Below are 23,804 nucleotides of genomic sequence, written 5' to 3' on the forward strand. Positions count from 1 at the left end.
AGATGTTTTAATAATGTTCATACTGAATTCCCGTGTCATTTTTATTGTAATTTGTGAATAACCCTTACTACAAAAAGAAATGACCAGGTAAAAAGCAAGTATTACATCTAAGTGTTCATTGCACATGTATAACACGAACATAATATATATATGATATATATTCTCATTTCAGTGCACTGCAGGTACGTCCACGTGCTGCATTTGGAGCAGGTAGCGGGCAAATATTGATGGATGATGTGACTTGTTTCTCCAGCGAGACATCAATACTGGAGTGTGCTTATCATTATTGTCTTCATTCAGAAGACGTTGGAGTTGTTTGGGAACATTAAGACGATTAATTCTTTCCCTTTGTTCTCGGGAGAACCCAAAGCATGACATCACTGCAATGGATTTTAATTTGAGATAACTATCTTTTACGAGTAATGGGTTAGTGACAACGTTTTAACAAGCTTTCGCGATTGAGGTGTCATTACAATTATCAATTTCTTCATACGTATAGTGGTTCGTTGTTTTAATTCACATTAACCTACATTTGTAATTCCTTAATTTGTTTTAAATATCTATATACGATATAACCTAAATAAAACGCATCATAAATTCTCACTTTTTGCATTTACTTATTTCTATGATTGCTCCAATTTACAATATACATACATGTAGTTTGAATAATCAAAACAACATATAATTCCAATCAACTATTAATTTCTTTTAAAAGGTGCATGTGTAGGATTTCATAAGAACATTTTCAAATGCTACTAGTATTGTCTTTACTTGATATATGTATATAATAAAAAAATATGACTTTTCACATTGTCATCCAAATTTTAAGTCTTAAGATTTAAGCGATATCCAGAAGCATATTAATACTTTTTTTTTTTATCTAAACATGGTTCTTGTCGTGTTTTTGTTTACATTTATACCGACGACTAAAAAATAACATATGGTAAACAAAGTAAGGAGAATAACTGTAAAATTATGTCTTTCATTTTTGTAAAAAAAAAAAATCAGTAAAACGAAGCTTGGATCTGTTTATACAACAAAAGTAAACAAATCATGGCACTATCCGTAACTCACTAGTTAATTGTCGTATGAGAAATATCGACAGTTGGCCCATGGTCATCTTGAAATTGACTGCTGGCATTCTAAACCTGGAACATAAAGGTCTCTGTGCATACATACATGTATTAATAAATATTTTAGGAATTTTGAAAAAAGTTGTGGGGATATCTGGATGGATAAAGAGAATGAAAATAAATGTTGGACTGTATCCATAGTACTGCAATTAATTGTGACCAGTTAGAACATCTCCAAGCTATTTGCGAAAGTTAAGCTGTGAAAAACTGGATGGATAATCATTCTAAAATTTGTGATACATTTTTAAACTGCGACATTGTCAACGTGTTTTTGATAAAGTGTCGTGATTGCAACAGTAATGGTGATATAATAACATGATTTGACGCAATGTAATCTTAGATTAAAACTGATAATTGATAAATTATTGAATATTGCAAGAAAAATGAAGTGAAGCAGAAAGATCGTAAACGACTTTCATCGGTAATTAACAGATAAATATTTAAGTGAGTTATAAGCCTAAAAGTGTATATTTTATTGCATAGGCTCTTACATCATATTTATGATAAGATACGTTATGTTTCAAATTTAAGGAATTACTTAAATTTTACAACTGGGGGCCCCCTGTTTATGAGATGTTGTGATTACGTGTTTTGTACACATTATAGAGATAGGTTGTTTATGAGCGGCCTCCCAGTAATTTGTAAGTACAGTTTGTCATTTTAAAACACATGACATTTTTGGTGTATAAAACTCATGTTCAGATGATTTTGGGCTTATGTTAAAAAATAGAAAAAAATACAAGCTTCATCGACGGCAGTAGTTAAGTTTTAAGATATATACATGTTGAGATATCACATATATTGGTGCTCCATTTTTCTATAAAACAAATATTTTATAAAACGAAGAGTTTTACTTTGAACTTTTGCATGGGATGACATCTAGACACAGCTTATTATCAGTATATTCGTGTACAAAACAATTATCATTATTTTGAGTATAATAGTCGTTATATTTTCATTTAGGGCTTAATAAGAATAGTTATAATAGAATAATCATATATTTAACTAAGGTTGGCTTCACCATCAAGGACCAATATCGTATATCCATTTTTTTTCCGTGTCACAAAAATTTTCAAATATCAGGAAAATGTATAATATGCTTTATTTGTATTAGTCAGTTTTAAAGTTCGTTATCGCAAACAATATCAGATATATTTGCGATGTAAAAATGATTGCAAAAATACAAAAAGTTGGATAATCGCGAAAATTACCGGATATACTTTATTAAACTGCTTAAATAGCTATAAATATTTATAATGGACCTTTTTTTATTTTTGTGAACTCTGATTTAAATGGACTTTGAGCACGTATTATTTGAAACAAACAATGGGTGCATTTTTCTCATTGTCATATTTGTCGGCATATTACTTTTAGATTTGCTGTGCCTTTTGCAAAATACAAATAAACGAGATTTAAAAAATTCACCTCAGATTTTGTCATGCTTGTTTCTATAATAATGATATCATTCATTATAATGCAATAGGTGGTTTATTTGCTTTTTCATAACAATTTTGTTTGCTTAAACTAAATCGAGTTATTGCCCTTAGAGTGTACATTAGCTACTCCCTCTGTGTGTTAATATTTGGGTTTTTATGCATAATTTGTGACAAACAAGAATGGCGTAGTTCATGGATAGCACTTGCCTTTATATAACATTTCTTTTTGTTATACTTTCATGTTAAACACTGAAATCTGATTGGTTTAGACGCAGTTCATAATTTTTTCTATTACCCTCAGCGTAAGCAACGCACTTGGCAACGGGTAACATTAAAAATTGTTACATGCGCGAAAATTATGCGCGTACGGTTCGCCGTTGAATTCACGTTATTCCTATGTAAAAGCAGTTGAGTTTTCTTTAAAATTAAGACATTCAGTATAACAAAATAAATAGTGCATGTTTGGGAGGATAACAGTTGAAATATGTGTTATAATATGTAATCTTCGTAGCAGAGTGAGTCACTTAACACTTTCATATGGTTCGACCATATTTTGAAATGAGAATTCTTACTTGTACGCATTCGTAATTCTAATGTTGTTTATTTATAATCACTAGACTTTGACCCGTGCGTTCACGGGTTGACATTGCATATGATTATCGGACATATACATACATCGACACACCGTATTGTTGACATTTACAAAACCAAACTTTAAGTCTACAACAATGCTACATGTATTAGTTTCACTACACTCTGCTTAGAATAATATGTGCCTCGGGACAGGCCTTCACCTCAGTTAAAGTGCCTCCCATATACCCGTAATGTAGCAGAAATTTCAGAATCGCTCCGAAACGATTTTAGAGAAAATTAATGAAGTTGCATTGAAAAAAACAAACTAAACAAACAAATTATTTATGACAAACAATTTTGAGTCTGTGAATACCTTCCATCTAAAAATTATTCTATTACTGTAGAATTCAACACTTTTTCACCCACGTTCATTTACCCCCTTCAAATTTATACACCATGTTGACATTCATGATTTTTCATAGTAAATCCACTGTGTTAGAGTTATCTCATAGCAAATTTACAATGAAAATTTAGTCATATTTGTATTATCGTTTTTTTAACTGTGCAAAATGTGATTTTGTTGAAACATAAACTAAAGAGCCTTCAGTGATTTAGCATGAAAGTAATGCGCATGCGCAAGATTGTAAAATCCAAAAAATCTAAATGATTTCCGGATTTTTTAAAGGAAGTTTTGTTAATTTAGCAAAGCTTGATTGAGAAAAAAACCAAATTGTTAATCTTCAAGTACCAATGTTGTTTAAAATTAATAAAACAAAAGACAGCACTCTTCTGATTTATCGGTATCAAAACCCAAAAATTCGAGTCTATTATTTTAATATAGTAGTATAGTTAGATTTAAATATTGAGTAGAGTATATCTTTCAATAAATTACTTTGAATATGTACGGAATCCATGCTTTACCTTGAATTTCAAAACCAATAACAGGATTTTAACATGTGATATAGTAAAAAGCTAAATAGAATATTAAGTTAAACCCACTTGTCAAATACATAGTCACTTCACGTCTTGATGTCGTTTTGAGTCGTGAAACACTGAAAAAATGTGTCCACCTAGCTAACAGGGATGTGTTTAAGATTTTCATTTAAGAGCTGCTGAAACAGACAATCCAAGATTGATTGGCGAGTTTATAAGTCATTGATCTGTTTTGTTTGTTTTTTTTTAAATTCGAAAACTCATATCATACAGTTACACGAAGATAAAGTGTTCTTCTTTATTCTCTTTTTTTTACTCTTCTCTATTAGGACATTTATAAATCGGCAAGGTAACTGTTGTTTGTAAAAGAATAAAAGTAGACTTGAGCAAACGCTGTTACAAACACAGGGCGAAAAACCATCTTTAAGCAAGTCCTTAAAGGTGGCTTAAAGGTGACTTAAAGGAGCTTAAAGGCTATACAACCTTTAAGCCGCCTTTAAGTCACCTTTAAGCAAGTGCTTATAGGTCCTTAATGTCCAAACTTCTTTAAGCCACCTTTAAGTCACCTTTAAGCATCTTTAAGTGGCATTTACGCTCTCTTTACACTGCCTTTACACTGTCTTTAAGTGGCCTTTAAGTCAATATTGATCAAGCTGAACAATAAAAACATATATTAAATGCAAAAGCTCTTTTATAGAGATGGGAGGGGGTCATCCGAGTGATAATATAATTTCCAAGGAAGGGGGAGGGGTGTTCCAGGCGGTTTTAATCGTCGCCCCATTAAACGCAGATCGCTATCATCAGCACCGCTCCGATGGACACAGATTGCCGTTATAAAATTCTTTATAATATTTTGGGGGTTTCAAAATTATTGTAGGGATGAGCGCAGTCTCTGTATCTTAATATGTGCATAAAACTAATTTAAGTATGTTTGTTTTCTATTATAAATTAATCGGTGAAAAAAATCTCTCTCTCTCTCTCTCTCTCTCTCTCTCTCTCTCTCTCTCTCTCTCTCAGTTCATCCGGTTATTAAACAAAATAAAGATAATGAACCAAAAATGCATGATTTAATTTGTTAATCGGTTGAAGGTTTGTATTTTTTTTTTCAATTTTCATTATTTCTAACTCTAGATCTGCTAGATACATGTTAAAGATGAAAAGGCTCTCAACTGTCTTTGTTATATCGGGCAGGATATTACTGCTTTGTTTGTCTAGACATAGTTTTGTTCGTTTGTGTATATCTAATTAGAGTCTATTGTTTGTCCAACTTAAGAAAACCCCTGGAACTAACACAGAATATACAAGATATACACAACAGTTGTGTCGTGTGCCCAGGTGCATGTTTGTGTATATCTAATTAAAGTCTATTGTTTGTCCAACTTAAGAAAACCCCTGGAACTAACACAGAATATACAAGATATACACAACAGGTGTGTCGTGTGCCCAGGTGCACGTCAGGGTTTCTAAAGGCGTTGAATCTTAGTATGTACGAGTATACGATAAGTCTAGTGAATAAAAGTTAATTTACATTTGTAATTCATTTTCAAAGTATTATTTCCTAGCTCTGGGTTTCAAAGATGTTACGTCTACAAATTAACGATACATGTATGTAAGAGTAAAATCTTGAGGCTCATTAATTAATGTACCGGTGATCATAAATAGGGGTTGATTATTTAAATATATGTATAAGGGTAAATATGTCAAATATACCCGGCCTGGCACATCATACAATGGTATGTACAAGTCATTTGCAATTGCCACATGCAGTAAATACGTCACCGGTAATTGGTAATTTTGTTTGTTATAGAATTGATAGTTTATAAATCATGTACATACAATTACATGTAAATATTTAAACATATTGGAACGGCGCCGCGATCATGAAAACCGGGAAATTGCGGGAAATTGAACAAATACCCTAATAGTATCAATGCATTTAATAAAAGAAATGATTTCATTTTCTTTCTTACATTTTTATAGCTATAAAAAAGATGAACGTATATCTACTCGGTTTAAATTTATTAACTACATGTAAGAAAGCCTACTATAGTGAACCTAACGGTTTCCATTTAGGTATAATATATTTTTGTTCACTGAAGACCAAGTTCCGTATTTCATTCTAAATACATGCATGCTTGTAATTTATAAATTAGATATAATTGATTGTTTCAAACTGAATGGTTTGTCAAAATCTTTTCAAGTAAACACATTCAATACAGTGATTCAATATCCACTGATATATAGGATATAAAAACGCTCGTATATATGTAAGTTGCCGTGGCGCTTAGGATGTGTGGTGATGCTAGTAAACTAAGGGTCCCGGGTTCAATTCTCGCCGTGGCCGGTTTTTTGTTTGTTTTTTTTTTCATTTTTTTTCTAGAACAAAAACCGTTTTAACACCTTTTCTTTCATAAAGTTAATACATTTTGTTGGAAATTAAGCACAATATTGAATTAAAAGATGGCTTAAAGAAGTTTGGACATTAAGGACCTATAAGTTGTCCTTAAAGGTGGCTTAAAGATAGTCTTTAAGCTGCCTTTAAGCCATCTTTACGCTTTCTTTAAGCCACCTTTAAGCAATACATACAGCTTAAAGGTAGCTTAAAGGAGGCTTAAAGATCGTCTCTAAGCTACCTTTAAACACCTTTAAGCTATCTTTAAGGAGGACTTAAAGATGGTCATTCATCCTGTGAAACTAACGTTTTCACAGGATGAATGACCATCTTTAAGTCCTCCTTAAAGATAGCTTAAAGGTGTTTAAAGGTAGCTTAAAGACGATCTTATACCGAAATTGTCGTAAGTAGAATGAATACTATAACTGTAGTTTGCTTAAAAATTATTGTTCTTTTTTATGTTAAAATATCTCTTTAATAAAACTGTGAACCAAGAGCAATATCATATATCAAAAAAAAATTACCTGAACTTTATTTATTTTACAACGATTGATAAACAAGTTCTACAACTTATATTATTATCTCTCGTTGGCATGGATATTAAAGCGAGGAAGTCATTAATGTGGGAAGAAGCCGGAGTACCCAGAAAGAACCCATGTGTCCAAGCGGGCGACCGCCATATCCTATCACATACAACCACCGTCGATCACGGGGATCGAACTCGGTTCGCAGCGGTGAAAAGCGAGTGCATTGTCCACTACGCTACTTGGACACATATATCCAAAAAAAGATTTTCAGATTTTGTAATGTGTTGTTTAAATATTTTTCGTCATGAACACAATAAATGATTTTCGATAGATGTTCTTTGTAGATAATTGGGATTGAGTACGGCGCTTTGAAAAAAAAATCCTTAATATATATGGGCTAGAACAGTATGTTTAATTCTTTTATAGAGGACAGGCCACCACAGTAACCTTTGCGGAGAAGAGATTTGCAACAATATCTCCACATGTATTACAATGCCCGGGAATAAGAAAGTTTGCATTGAAACAGGTACTGTAAACGTTTTACATTTCGCTGTGTGTCTATTTAGTGGTGCTGGCTTTCGCATACTCTAGTACTTTGCTAAATGTCAAACATGAACATAAATACATGTAAATAAACAAATAAAGAACTCCGGATATAAAATCCCGAGCTAATTCGTTGCAAAATCATTTCTCTCCCAGTATTGTAAACGCTAAATATAATACGTGTACAGAATCCAGAAATACATGCATAATAAAATTAATATTGTAAAAAATAAATAAAATGAAGTCAGTCCAATTTATCATTCTTTAAGGAAGTGGATCTTAAAACAAAATGTGCAAAGGTACTATATACGATCAGGAATATACATGCATCACAGATTGAAAGATTTTACAAACGTACCTTTTGATTGTTAGATCATGAGTGAAAGACAGTTTAATTTTGCTATCAATAGAATTATAAATGACATTGACGTTATACATGTATATTGATAAAACTGTAAAGAAATGTATATACAAAAGATATATTTCTATGGACTGTGTAATGTTTTATTTCTGTTAGAATTGATATTGAATTGAACTGTATTTCATCTCTCTATCTCAAAGACCGTGTCGCGTGTGACAGTGTTCATATTAAGCAAGTGTTTCTTTTTGTGATCGGCTTCGACCGATTACAGTTGTGTCCATATGAGGCATCAGGCAAATGCTTCCACGTGCGCACACATTCTGTTTGCATAAGTAGTTGTTATAAAAACTTGAAATTGGTTTAGTGTTCATAATATAACATTTTACTCCGTTTTATTTCAATTCATTTACCTTTAGAGATGCAAACATACATAAAATACAGTTCGACCTCTTAATTCAAGAATACACATTTTGTCTCAGGCGTAAGAATTGTGATCAAAAGATTCATTCAGTAATGCAGTTGACAATGACCTCAATCATAAGAAGATGCTCCATGAACTGACCTCGACCTATTGATGTTGCATAATAGCAGCTAGGAAGACGGCTTGATTTATAAACAAGGTTACGTTATAATGCGACCTCAATAGCAAGTTATGATGGCATTAAACGTATTTAAGTCGCATTACATTATTTTAATACAACTCTTTCTTTGTATAAGTGTTAATACTCTTTGAAAAGCCCTACCTAGTATTCTGAAGATACATTAACGTTTAATAATTATGTTAAAAATATAAAACTAGACAAGGAGTTTACAAACGGCTTTTCCAAAATTTATTTCAAAATTTGAAATTATGGTGTACAGATTCAAAATATTCTATATATTTTGTAAAAAAAAATACACATCTTTGCTAGCTAAGAGTTTTCGGTGCACTTTGCTCCCCATTTATGGGGAGCAAAGTGGACCGAAAACCCTTGGCTAGCGAAATTGAAAAATAAAATACTTTTTTAATTATTTTACATCAAACTGATCATGTTGATTGCTTCTAGCTATCAATATATCATTATTGCCGATCATTCCTTTAAAGGGAATACTTGTTTTTTGTTTGCTTTCATACAAGACCGGAAGATTAGCATGCTGTCCGCACACTGCTTAGAAGAGTGAGTTCATCATGTCGTCCTTAGCTAAAGATTTTTGATCTCCACCTTCCTCACGAACCCCTTGCTTATCGCGCTATTAAAAGTCTGGATATTTTTGATTGAAACTGTGCGAGCAATTAAAAATGCAAAACATATTTAATTTAATCGACAATGTTTTCGTACTGTTTATTCACAATCGCTGTAATCCATTTTTCCCCAGGTGATCCTTCTGTTTGCGACTTTATGATACCGTAGAAGGCAATGGCGCAATTACAAGTGCATTTGATTGTGTATCACTAGGGACATGCACTCATATATTAAGGATTTGCTGCTCATAGTCTTTGAATAGATTAAATCTGTAAGGAACATTCGCATTATTCCCATTTATTGAACACATTTGGCATTAAATTCTACTTTCAACTTGTCGACTTATAAATTGGCAAATAACATGACGAAAAAAAAACAAACCCTCATGACTTTTAATAGCACGGTATGCCAGTATATAGTTCGTGAGGAGCGGTGCAGATCAGAAATCCTTGGCTAGCAGCTCAAAAATGATTAATATTTCGCATTATTTTATATTCATAAAGATTGTTCCCAATCAGCGCCAGGTATACCAAACGGAAAAATTGTCCAGCGAACTTACTCTCCAGATATAGTTACCTACAGATGTAATGGTTTTATCCAAACCACATGTTGCCCTCCTGGCGGGAAATGGGAATCTCTTGATTACCAATGCGAATGGCGTAAGCAAAAATTAATCTTTTGCCAATGAACAAATTACATATGTACGAAATTACTATTGAGGAAAATGTATGATAAAAAATCCAATAATTCAATTATTTATCTTTTTATAGACTGTTCAAAAAGATACACTGTACAGTGAATTAAACCAGCGATTTTATAATTCGTGTTTTTTCCATATCAAATGAACCCCCCTAAGATATTGAAAAGCAGTTATTGTTTTACCGTATTATATACAAAATGCAAAAGTTTTGCGATATAACACGACAGTTTGGCATTAGTTGGCGATAGTTACACGTTTATTCGCAAACATTTTGCGTTGATTAGCGAAGGTATGGCGATTATTCGCGGCGAGAAGTGTCGCAAAAGTTTGCAAAAGTTAGCGTTTATTTGAAAATGTTTTAGCATTGACATTGAGCTCAAGGGACAGGAGATTAAATCGATAGCAACTAGTTTTTAATAACCTTCGCAAAGGAATTAAATTGCATCCTAATGACTTTAAACTTTTTGTTTTTCTTCTGTCATAAAAACTTTTTAGACTAATACAAACTACTGCTGAAATACTCTTTACCTAAGAATCCCAAGATGTTCTAAGATTTAAGAATTTAAAGATAATGCTGAACATTATCCTTTAGAAACCACAAGGCTAGTTGGTTCCAATGTATCCTTCGAGGGACGAGTTGAAGTCTACCTAAATGGATTCTGGGGAACTGTTTGTGATGATGAGTTTGATATGGCGGATGCCAATGTCGTTTGTTCGAGTTTGGGATACCCCGGGTACGTGTTCTTTAGCGTTTATTTGTCTTGAATGCGTGATTTTGTTAATGCCCTGATCGATTCACAATATTTACCAATCTGCACTTTCTTTTTTAAAACAGTGTTTGTTTGCAAAGCAAGTTTTTCAAATGACAACAGCTACAAATAACTGATATATCTTTTGAACGATTAAAACAACACAATAAATAAATGACTAAATCAATATTCTAAGTAACTACATCAAATAAAAAAAATCGAAGCAGTGTTTTTTGCAAAAATCTGTTAAAATTCCAAATTAACGTAAGCAAAATGAGCATTTTTATCTAAAGCTACATTTGCCTAAGGGCAACGTGCTATCACGTACAATTTATTTTTATTTTTTGAAAGCATGACATTAAAATTTTCTATCCTATACCTGTATATCAAATAAAAGTACACACATATGGCATGAAATTCAGTTTTTTAAAATAACAAAGACACAGTTTCAATTTCTTTTCTAAACTACAAAACTTTCTACAAAATTGAACATTTTATGCGCTGTTATCCAAATTACATACTTTCACTTCGCTATTGTTAATTTGTACTATGGTTTCATTCCTAGTCCTTTAGCATCATGAAATATATTTGGTTTTAATGAGATCAACGATTTAACGTGTCCATCGAAGAAATAACATGTGATGAATTTATAGAGCAATTATCCTTATATGTTTTAGTTTACCTTTGTTTTAGCTCACATGTGTTCTCCAAATGACGTCTTTTTTGTGTAATGTAATATTCTTGTGTGAAAGAAATGTCTAAAGCCAGTACTAGATATAATAGTGCTCCAACACTTGTTGATAGATAGCTAAAGAGTGTAACTGATAGTTGATAGTCAAATATTGATAATGATACATAAATATGAATTTGTGAATAACTTTCAATGCTAAAAGGAAAAACCGTTTGAAAAAAAAACAACAAAATTATAATTTCTAAATGTATATTGTGCAAGCATAACACAAACATACATTGACAAATATTTTCCTATCAGTGCATTGCAGGTATGTCCAGGTGCTGCATTTGGGAATGGAAGCGGGCAAATATTGATGGATAATGTGGCTTGTTTGTCCAGCGAGATATCAATACTGGAGTGTGATTATGTTGACTCTATTGCACAAAACTGCGGCCATTACGAAGATGTTGGAGTAATTTGCGAACGTTAGTTTGACGAATTTAGTCAAACAATTTTCATCTTTAGCACAATTCTTTGCTCGTTGCTAATAAATACTGATATTGCAAACAACGTTGTTTTAAGGACCATTGCATTTATTTCATAAACGTATGCTTGTAGACAGTGTCTTTAATGACAAATATAATTTCGAACTCTCGAGTGGTGCGACTATTTCTCTTCGTGAATTGTATTATGTAGATCTTAAATTTACTGGCGGGACAAATTCTTTAATAAATAACTTTCATAGATGCTTACTTGATGTTGTTATTTCCATGTATTTAGTATAAATGTGGAAATACAGGTAAAATTTATTTTTCTCATCAAATTTCATACATTAAAAACTCACTCTTACAAAATGAAACCTTTCTTCTCTGTTAGTTGAAATGGCGTTGTGTTTTGTATTCACACTGGTTTATTTTATATCATAATCAAACTGAAAAGGCCCAAAGAAATATTTTAACTAAACATGTTTATACTTTTTGACAGGTTTTGATTTTGTGATAATTCGACGCAAAAATAATCTAAGAACATGTTTCACACCACAAACAATGAAATTTTGCTGATTCCAAATGAATTCCTAATGATTATAAAAAGCAAAACTTTTCTCGAACACCATGTTAATATTTGAACGATTCTTCCATATCTTATATATTCTGGTCCAAACAATGTGAACTTGAAAATGACCAAATCTGAAAAAAAGGTATTGTACTTAGAATTTGAATACAACCCACTCCAGTTAACTGTTTTGGTGACAGAGAAGTTTGTCATATGGAATGCATTAACACTCAACATTACCAGAATAGGTTGTGGAGACAATTGTCCTTTTTAAATTAAATAATATAATCATGAACAAATGATAACTAACAAAGACTAATTGAGAAATACTTTGCACTAAATCTCATGGTACTCGGGAAATGTTTTCAAACATATACTTAGATTATTGTTTTTGGTAACGTTGTAAAAGTGCAAGGTAACTGATAAGAAGCAGAACGACCGAAAAAATATTCACGAGAAAAAAACCCATAGAAAATGTTTAAAGTAAAACTAGACTTTGACCAGTGCGTGCATGGGTTGACATTACATATGAAATCGGACATTTACGACATAGATACATCGATACACCGTATTGTTGACATTTACATAACCAAGCTTTAAGCCTATAATACTGCTATTAATTTCACTATACTATGCCTAGTTAGAATAATCTAATTGTGTCTCGGGACAGGCATTCACCACAGTTTAAATGCCTCCCATATACCCTTAAAGTAGAAAAAATTGCAGAATCGCTCCGAAACGATTTTGGAGAAAATTAATGAAGCTGCATTAAAAATAACAGTCAAATTATTCACAACAAACCATTTTGAGGCCGTAAATACCTTTCATCTAAAAATTTAATTCATATTGATGAGGAAATCTACACTTTTTCACCAACTATTTTTACTCGCTTCGAATTGACATTCGGAACTCTCGGGATTTTTCTTATTAAATGCACTGAGTTATAGTTATCTTCCGTATTTCTATTTATGAACAGATTATATGACAAATTTTCAATGAAAATTTACACGTATTTGTAAAAAAGTTTCTGAGTTTAACAATGCAAATGTGATGTTGTGGAAACATAAACTAAAAAGTTTCCCGTGATTTAGCGTGAATATAATGGACCCTCCTCCAAGCATCCTTTAGGATGTAAAAGGATGAGGGTCATTCTATGTAATGAGTCTGAGGCTTAAGAGGGTATCATGTAGCATTATCTCCGAGTGCAGCTAGGCGTTACTCAATTCAAAAAAGTTAAAAATGACCTGTGTGAGGTAAACACACCTGTGGTCAGTGGTATATAAAGCACAGCTCCACTTGCCGAAATCATTCTTGAAATCTTGTTTGTGACAACCAAGAATATAAATTGTGAGGGTAATTTTCCTCAAAGTTTTATCAATTCGGGTTGGGTACATGATACCATCTTGAGCCGCAGGCTCATTACATAGAATGACCCTCATCCTTTACATCCTAAAGGATGCTTGGAGGAGGGTCCATTCTATTACATATCGCCTTTCGGCTCTACAAGGGTATCATGTAGCATATTTAAAGAGTTGGTCACAAACAAAATATTTAGAATAAAGACATTATTTAAAAAAATTCAATAATTATTTAAACATAAAATAAAAGTCGAAAGAAACCACATTTTATTCAATATCAAAATTCATACGTATCATAACCTTACAATGAGTAATTTTTTATTACAATTTTAATTAATTTTATCAACAATGTAAAAAGAGTACACCATCATCAAACAGTCAGTTGTTTATCACTGTATTCACAAAATGTCCATCAGTATCACATCCAGCTATATTCACTTCTTTATAGTAAAACTTAAAGAATGTCTTTGATGAGGACCAATTTGCTGCATCCATAATTTCTTTTATCGATACACCTGACGAATAAGCCACCGAAGCGGAAGTTCCACGGAAGGAATGTGCAGTAAAGTTCATAATTCCTGACAGTTCTAGGACATTTTTCAGCCATCTTGCTAACGTACATGTACATGTTGAAACAGGATTGAATGTTTTGTAGAAAACAAATAATGTAGATGATTTTCTATTGTTTTTGGTTCTTTTTAGATATTCATGTAACGTGGAAACCACACAGAGTCTGTTATCAGAAAATTTATGTAAAACAACTCTATGTACAGGAGTCCCAGGTTTACATGTCTTCAATAACTTCTGAATTTGAAAAATAACCTTATCGGCAAACACTGACATATATCTCAAATCAAGAGCCAAACGTGTCTGGGCCCTTGAAGCTGTTATAAGCGCAATAAGAGCTATTAATTGAAAAGTTAACAAACGTAAAGATATTTCATGTACTGGCATTAAATTGCGCAAAAAACCCCCACAAAACCTTTGATACATCCCATGATGTTCTCACTTTTGGTCTACTTGGATTCAAATTAAATATCCTTTCATTAATTTTGGAAGTAATAATGGTTCCTTAACCCATAAAACACCAAAATATGGCAAAGTGTTAATCAACATTGATTTATGAATATTCAAAACAGAATATAAAACTTTATTACTCATCAAAGAAATAAAATTTTTTACAACTATTTCTTCAGAGGCTGAAAAGGGATTGGTTTTCCATTTAGAATACCAAAGTATCCATTTTTGCCAGCAACATTGGTGTTATTTGTTTGTGGCCAGACGTAAGGAAGTAAGAATGATGTCACTATCGAATCTTGCCAGTCCTTTGTCATAGAGGGATCTCCTGATACAAGACAGGCGGTTAGAGTTATCTTGCGGAGTGGACGTAGCTCTCCTGAGTGTGGCATCACTAAGAGATCCTTGTGTCGAGGAATTCTAACAGGAATAGAAATCAAAACAGACATAAGTTGCGGAAACCAAGTTTGAGTTTTCCATAACGGAGCAAAAAGTATTGCCTGTCTAACTCTATCTTCTAAAATCTTATTAATTATCCTACCAATTAATTTAAAAGGTGGAATAATATATGGAAACAGACTTTCTCATTTGTCTATTTATACGAAAAGCAATAAGATCTATGTCTGGATTAAAAAATTGTTTACAAATTCTCACGAAAATATCATGTTTTAACATCCATTCTGTAGAATCAGCAAATTGCCTAGAAAGTAAATCAGCATAAGTATTTTCACATCCGGGCAAATATTGGGCAGAAATGAAAATTTCTCTTTTTATGCACCAATTCCATATTTTTCCTGAAAGATCATCAAGTTATTTTGAATGCATGCCACCCTTTGCGTTAATGTAAGGAACGACAGTTGTATTGTCCGTTTTGAAACAAATATGTATTGAACTGTATTCTTTAAAAAATGATTTTAGTGCAAAATACACGGCCATTAATTCTAAAATATTGATATGATATGATGATTCCGAATATGTCCATCTACCTCCTGTCAATTTGTTTTCAAATCTAGCACCCCAACCTTGCAAGGATGCATCAGTTTCAACCCCAAAATCAATTGGTCTTGATCTAATATCTTTTCTATTTAGAGATTGTATATTTCTACACCACCATTTTATCTCATTAATACTTTCAACAGAACAATTCATGAAAGAATTATAATCATCACAATTCAATTTTACATTTTGATCAATATCTCTTTCTAAAGTCCTGTAATGCAAAAGTCCTTCGAAAACTGCATTACAAGCATGAACCAATAAACCTATCAATGAGGCCAATTGCCGGATTTGAATTCTTGGATTAGACAAAATTAATTGACTTTGTCTTAAAATCTTTTCAACTTTTTCATCTGTCAAATAAACTTTGAATTCAACTGAATCAATTATAACTCCAAAGAAAACAATTCTCTGTGAAGGAATGGTTATAGATTTTTTATCATTTATTGTGAAGCCAAGATTGTTTAATTCTGACATAACTATATTTGTTCGTTCTTGACATGTAGAAAATGTTTGATTCATGATCAGGGAATCATCAATATAATAACAACATCTTACGCCATTTTCCCTAAAAATGCATAAACAGGTTTCAATATCTTTGTAAATATTCTCTGACATGATGTTAATCCGAAAGGAAGTACTACAAATCTGTAAAATTTTTCATTCCAAGAAAAACTTAGAAATTTCTTGTAGTCTGGGTGAACACTGACACTAAAATATGCATCCTTTACTTCAACTGAAGTAAGATAATCATTTTTCTGAATCAATTCTAAAGCATATGTCAAATTTTCCTGTTTGAAATGATAATGTTCAACAAATATTTCAGGTTTATGATTGGCCTAAGATTACCATCTTTTTTCGGTACAAGGAAAATATTTGAAATGAAAGCATCCGAAATATTTTTTACTTCTTCAATAGCACCTTTATCAACCAACTGTTTTACTTCTTTTGATACCATTTCAGATTCTACTGCATTAATTGAATTTGTTTCGGAAAGAATGTTTGAAGAGGTTGTTGAAAAAGTTCTATTTTATAACCTGGTTCAATTATATTTAATATCCATTCGTCTTTTGTAAATTTTTTCCAGTAAGGTTTATTCAGTTTTCTCACCTTTACTTGTTGTAACAGTATTGCTTTTTCATTGCACGTCTGTACTGGAATTGTCCCCTTTGGCCTCTGCCTCTCTGGGAAGGGTATGATGAATACTGGCGGTTTTTGCCTATGTATGGGTATTGGATGGGTTGATACCCTTGGTTTGACATGTAGTTTTTTGCTTGAGTTGTATTTTTAAATTTTGCATCATAGTTCGATTTCATTCCAATTTGTTGCTTAGTTATATCACCCATTTCTTTAAGTTTGGAAACACAATTGTCTCCAAACAAGTGATCAGGAACCGGGATTTTAGAAGAAGCAATTTTGCATACCGAAAATTCAAAACGTTTTATATTTCATTTCTTCTTTTCATAGAGACATTGTAGAAAGCATTGCCAAGCATACTTATTGAATCAGCCAACATCGTTTTACAAATCTGGGGCTCAAGTTCTTTTTTATTTACAAGCATATCAGCCATCTGTATTAAAGGTATCATACCCGTGGCTACGCGGGGGTGTTAAGGAAGCATATGGGCAATTTACCGTCTTATTTTGACTGTTTTATTCAAAATCGTACAATTAAATAATTATTTTGAATAAGATCAAAAAGTTAGTATTGTCCTTTGAAATAGATGTCAGTGCAGTAAAATCGGGTAGTACATTACTGCCACACTGGTGCATTATCACGTGACAACTATAAATAGATTACGTATATTCCTTAACATAAAATGAGATAGAACAACACTACCCCGCGGTTTCCAAAATGAAATAAACATACCAAATGAAAGCACAAAATCTCAGTTTAATCAAAACCGCTGCTAAAATCCTATGTTTTTCCTTATCATAAAGTTATTAATCCGGTTTACATAAAACCTTCCCAACTTTTATATAGTTTGCACGGAAAACGGCAAATTGCATCAAAACAACACACAACATGGGATTCTAGCAGCACTTTTCAATTTAAGCATTGATTAAACTGACGATACGTATAAAATTTCAAGTTCCATATATACGGGGTAGTGTTGTTCTAGTCGGTTTTTAATATCGTAAACAACGACAGAGGAAAGCCTGGCCGAGAAAGAAAAGCAAATTTACATACCTTTTAGCAAATGATTGATAAAACTAACATATCCCCCAGTATTTTGATGATCAATTCTCAATAAATCACACCACAATACTTTATTAGAGTTCTTAGATTAGTTATATTTTGAATATGTTTACAATGCTTTCCGATCAAATTCACACGGCATTCAACTTTTAGTCATGACGTCATCAATGTGTAAATCTACGTAATACCAACTAATTTCTGGAAAAAAATTGTCTACAGTATTTTTTATCTGTTTTTGATCTACGTTTCGTTGCTTAGATATTTGAATATGTACATAATAACTAAGATTTGTGATTTCACGGAATTACATGTAACTCAGATTCCATATGCTTCCTTAACACCCCCGCGTAAAGAGTTTTGTATTACTTGCAAAGTGAGATCATCTGAATGGGCCTGCTTGTTCACGGCATCCCACATTTCTTTATTGATCCGGGGAACTTTCAATAAATTACAGTTTTCTGGTCTGTTATATTATTTCTCTCAATCAACCATGCTTTCTTTGCTACATTTAATAGAGATGGCTGCATTTACAGCTTTTCCAAGTGCTTCGTTTACTTTTGGATCAGTTTTTTTCATTTGCATTTAATTGTAGGATATCCAAATCATTGTTATCAATTGTTATCTGGATTGATTCATCATTCAAAAACCCCTTAAAATTTTTTTGAGGGTCAACACCTTCAATAGAAGGAGAAATTTGATCATTCAAATAAGAAAAATCAAAGTCAAAATCATCGGGGGTGTCATCAAGAGTCTGTCGTGAATCATAATCAGGTATTTTTACCAAATTTCTTAGCGGTCTATTAGGTACATTTTGTGTGGAATTACCGGGAGAATTATTACCCGAAGTGCGCACCGTAGTTTCGGTTGACCGCATGTCATTTACATTGCACGCATTACGTGCCATACTATTGAAACTACCCAACTGTTTTACAGTGTCAGTGAGGGAAGAAATAGATTGTAAGATTTTATCTATCCCTAATTGATTTTTGAGCTCGTCAACATTAAATTCTTGAACACTTTCAGACTGAGTTTTTGATTTTTTAGATTGTTTTGTCACCCGTGGTGGCAGTGCACTTGCACTCGCTGAAGATAAGGTCTGCGCTTTGCGTTTCTTTTATTTGTTGCATTAGTTATTGTGTCCTCCGTAACACTTCGTGTCCGGGGTTTATCGCCAAACAATTCATCTATATCTGAGTAATTCTCATGGTCGCTTCCCATGAATGACAGGACATCGTCCTGATTTTCCGTCAATTCGGTAAAGTACACAACTTTTTATTAACTTGCCTTACCAGTATAACGTTACGTAGATGAAAGTAAGGTAGCTGTTTTACAGCAGAAACAATACAAGAAACTTGAACAACGTTTTAAGTTTTAATACACACCGCTATTAGATTTTTACCTGTTGTACAGGTATAAACACACGCCGCTCAGAGAAAAAGAATGATTTCGGCACGTGGAGCTGTGCTTTATATACCACTGACCACAGGTGTGTTTACGTCACACAGGTCATTTTTAACTTCTTTGAATTGAGTAACGCCTCGCTGCACTCGGATATAATGCTACATGATACCCTCGTAGAGCCGAAAGACGATATGTAATAGAATGCGCATGATTATAAAATCTAAAAAATCCAGATGATTTCCGGATTTTTCAAAGGAATTTTCATTGATTATTATTTAGCGAAGTTTGATTGAGAAAGATAAAAACATATTGGCAATCTTCAAGTTCCAATGATGTTTAAAATATATTAAAAAAAGGACAGAACTCTGCCGATCTCTCTCAAAATTCGAGTCTATTATTGCAATATAGTAGTAAAGATGTCTCGTGTCGTCCAATTCATGACATTATGAACAGTGTTCGCCTAAGACCAACATTACCTCCTATGTTTCACCGAAAAGCATTTCCAAACTAACTTGATGAAATCGAAAAGTTACAGTGAAAAAAATAGGAAATCAACTTGTTGAATATGTAAACATGTCTTCAAAATTGATTTAACAATAATCAAATTATAAAGTAGCAACGTGTATTAAAACACCTATAATAAATAGTTACATTAACGGTAAGTTATTCTATAATGTTGAGGTTTACATATGGTTTGAACATATTTTATTGTATATTTACATATCCTTACCGGATGTAGCTTTATTGTAAAAATAATGCTACCGTCAAGCCATAAGCGCCTGCTACAATCAATGTTAAATGAAAATAAAATGAATATAAAACATTCCCTCAGAATTGAATGTTTTCGGTACTCCATAAATTCATGTAAGGAAACATATTTGCTAATGTAAATATTAATAATTGTTCAGGGGGATGTGCGGCCATCGTTTACATTTGAGAAGAAAAATGTCAACATTTTCTAAACTGGTTAGTTTTTGTCCAAAACTTGCTAAAACTGTTGTCAAAAGATACAAAAGCAATAAAGACTGTCCACATGTTATTTTGTATGCAAATTACGCAACCAAAGGGAGAGCAGTGCATTTTCAAATTCCTTTTAACTGCATGTTGTTAGACTAAAATTTTAGATTAAAAAATATGAAAAAATATGAAAAGAAGCCAATAGCGTTCACTCTACAACCATTTGTTGATCAAAGCTTGCTTGCTTATTTAAGTTAAGACTTTCTCTCAAATGAGGGTATCCTATTCTTAAAATGAATCTCAAAAACCATTGCAAGAGATATTTTTGTCTGTGGCTATGAAGGTATATTAGAGCTATAATTTTATTGAAAAATATATGTTTATATTTTCTTTAAATCAATTAAATATCTGCTTAGTTCGACAGCTGTCTTAAGTGATTAAAAAGGCATTGGCCTGTTCTTTTACGCATAATTTGCATACAAAACAACATGTAGAAAATTATATTCAGTGCCTTTATATCTTTTGGCAACAGTTTTTGTCAGTTTTGGGCAGAAACAAGCCAGTTCAAGAAATGTTTACATTCTTATCTTCAAATGTAAAAGATGCCCGCATATCCCCGTTAACGAATGATTGAGTTCTTATTTTTCAGAATACATCACTTTCTACGAGGCCTTTAGTCTAAGTTTCGCCTTACTTACAGCAAGAAAGGAGTAGGAAAGCACATCATCAAAACAAGGAAAAGTTATTTCTAACCATATGGTTAATTTGAAATTCCCTCTGCTTCAGATGAAAGGCTCTAACTAATATTGTAGAAAAAAACAACTTTGGAAAATTGACAATGTTCAGTTGAATTTCGAACAAGTTAGTTACTGAATGTAACGCAACATAAGTTGAATCAAAAGGAATATTTCAATAGAAGTTTCTTTAATTAAGTTCTTCTTTTAATTTGTTCGTGTGAGGTAACCATTGACTGCATTTTGTTTTTAAAATCATTGAAATATTAGTTTCAAGTTTAAGAGAACTTAAGAAAGACTACAATGAAATAAATAATATTATATTAATATGATAAAGTAATCTTTGTGATGCATTTTCATCTTTTATATAGACTTTTAAAGGGAAAAAAAATCAAAGAAGTTCAGTCTGAATAAATCCAATTTAACATATCTAACAAATAGCATTTGAAAAGTGATTATTTTATTTTGAAACTTTGTTTTAAATTTTTTAAACATTAGGTATTCGTCCATGTTTCCTTTTATGGAGGAATTAAAGCTCTTTTGGAACCAAGGCATGGGAGTGATATAAAAGAATGAAAAAATTAAACTACAAGTCTGTTTCCATGTACAAAAATACGAAACCTGGAAATGGTCTATTGTCACGAAATACAATAAATGTAGAATATTAGTATAGTGCATCATGATATATTTTCTAGAGGTGCGCTGGAACGATTAATCGCTAGTTATTTCAGTTGAACCTGTCAATGAGCGGACATTTTTGGTAACCGTTTTTTTCTTCACAAACTTTCAGCTTGATAATCTGCATAAAAAGATTGATTTAAAAAATGTAAATGGAAGCTCAAGACCTTTGATAAAGCTTCAGTTTACGATTTTATTTCAAGTCTGTCAAAAAATTAACTGGCGAGATTTGGGGAGCGGTAAAAATCAATTGTCAATGTGCAGTTCTTAAATTAGAGTTTCTGCAATATATTTATAAAAAAAAATTCAATTAAAAAAAGGTAAAACCCTTTTTACCTGTTACGTTAAAAGACAGGACCAAATGGTTGTAAACAATTTGAATTTACGCAGAAAATGTCTTAAAATTTTGCATGATTTTTTTTACATTCCCCCCTTTCATTTTCATTTTTTTTTCCATTACAAAATTGTCTTCTTGGTGTATCTTTTGTGTAACAGAAGGAGATGTGTAGTTAAGATAAGATTTTTTTAGCATTGATATTCGTTTCGTTGTTCAATGTAAGTATTTTTTACATTTCCATATTAAAAAAAAGATCAAAAATATAACACCTATGATAAAAAAGAAGCAATCGATAAATTTACACTTTTGGATACAGTTTTTGTCTTAACAGGCATGGCTATTCTGTGCTTGTCCAATTTCCATTGGTTCCTTACATTTTTAATTCATCACACAATAGTTTCATGTTAATTATTCAATATAATAAATAAATGATAAACTTCCTCTTTGAGCGTTACATACATGTAACATGTTTGATTAATGAAAAGTCCTGAAGTCATGTTTGAAAAGAAAATCAATGGGACGATAAAAATACATTCATTGTTCAAAACACATTGTCCTCTCAATGTCAGCTCGCCATAGCAGACCTGAGTTAGACCTTTAACTTGTTTGGGGTCTGCGTTCTGTAAGATTGGATCAGATCGGTACAGTATGTACCAGGCAAGTCCCCCACCTTCAAGAATACTTGGATTACAATTATCAATTCACAAATTCATTGTAAATTAGAAAAATATTTCACAAAATGTTCACTTACACGATTAATGCTTGGAAAATATTTTGACCTTTGATACCACATATCTTTAAATCAATGTACCACACGTTGTTACTAGAATGATTGTTATTTTACGTGTTTTAAGAAATGTGATGAACAACTGCAATCAGTTGGACAGTTGGTAAAATAAATATATTGAAAAAAATATTCGATAATAATAAATGATATTTAAAAGATGTCCTGATATCAGTATTATTTGAAAAGGCATTGTCATTGTATTTATTAATTTTTGTTTAATATGAAACGCATACAATGGTCTCAGTTTTTTTGCAAATGGGGGTCAATCATTTTTCATTCATAAGAGAGTGAATTATCCCACCCTTGCTAAGAAAATTGTGCATGTACATATCAAATGATTTTTTAAGGATTGCTTCCGCGCAAGTATATAAACTATAGCGTCACTAGTCACACTTTAAGATATTTTTACAATATACACATATACAACTCTGATGTATTTATATGAAAGGCAGATTTTATACTTTTCTATATAGCCGAGTGGATAACGCTCTTTGTTACAACAAACTTTTTTTTCAAAATGCGTAAAGTTTGAACCAAGTCAACCAACTTTGAACTTTTCAAATTGCGTTTAAGGCGACAATTACGCAGTTTGAAAAAAAACTGTGCACGATTTAGTCAAAATTGTAAAGACTCTCAAATATGATAGGTAATTGATTAAACCTATTTAGCTAAATGAGACACTGATATGAAAACCGATGAGATTTTTACCTATCCTGAATAGCAAATCCGCAATGAAAAAGCATGTCGATAAGATCATTTAGTTTAATAATATGCGCATTAAGAACCACAGTTCGAACGTTGATTGAACGTTGCATAGTAAAATATCACATGAGCTGCACCAATTAGCCGTTAGCCGTCCTTCCAATTGTTTAAGAATCGTTTTACTTGGTGAATATCAACTCTTTGAAGAAAAGGGAGAATGTTCAATTTTATGGGAATGGTTGACCAATAAATGACGTTTATAAACTGATGAACAAACATGATGAAAAAGCATGTTATTTACAATACTAGTATGGTATTTTTTGGAAAATTAATGCAGTATGT

At 32.1% G+C, this 23,804-nt stretch overlaps 1 protein-coding gene and 1 pseudogene across 1 annotated transcript; one reads left to right on the top strand and one right to left on the bottom strand.

Moving 5' to 3' along the window:
* Positions 1-7,060: 7,060 nt before the first annotated feature.
* Positions 7,061-10,586, top strand: LOC128185271 (lysyl oxidase homolog 2-like). Its single transcript, XM_052854908.1, has 4 exons — positions 7,061-7,105; positions 7,421-7,520; positions 9,625-9,780; positions 10,414-10,586. Exons 1-4 carry the CDS (start codon positions 7,061-7,063, stop codon positions 10,584-10,586), a joined length of 474 nt encoding a protein of 157 aa, XP_052710868.1.
* Positions 10,587-16,779: 6,193 nt separating this feature from the next.
* On the bottom strand, positions 16,780-18,740 carry LOC128184011 (uncharacterized; annotated as a pseudogene).
* Positions 18,741-23,804: the final 5,064 nt, after the last annotated feature.

This window comes from Crassostrea angulata, chromosome 5 (genome assembly GCF_025612915.1).
Source record: "Crassostrea angulata isolate pt1a10 chromosome 5, ASM2561291v2, whole genome shotgun sequence".
Classification (NCBI taxonomy): Eukaryota; Metazoa; Mollusca; class Bivalvia; order Ostreida; family Ostreidae; genus Magallana; species Magallana angulata.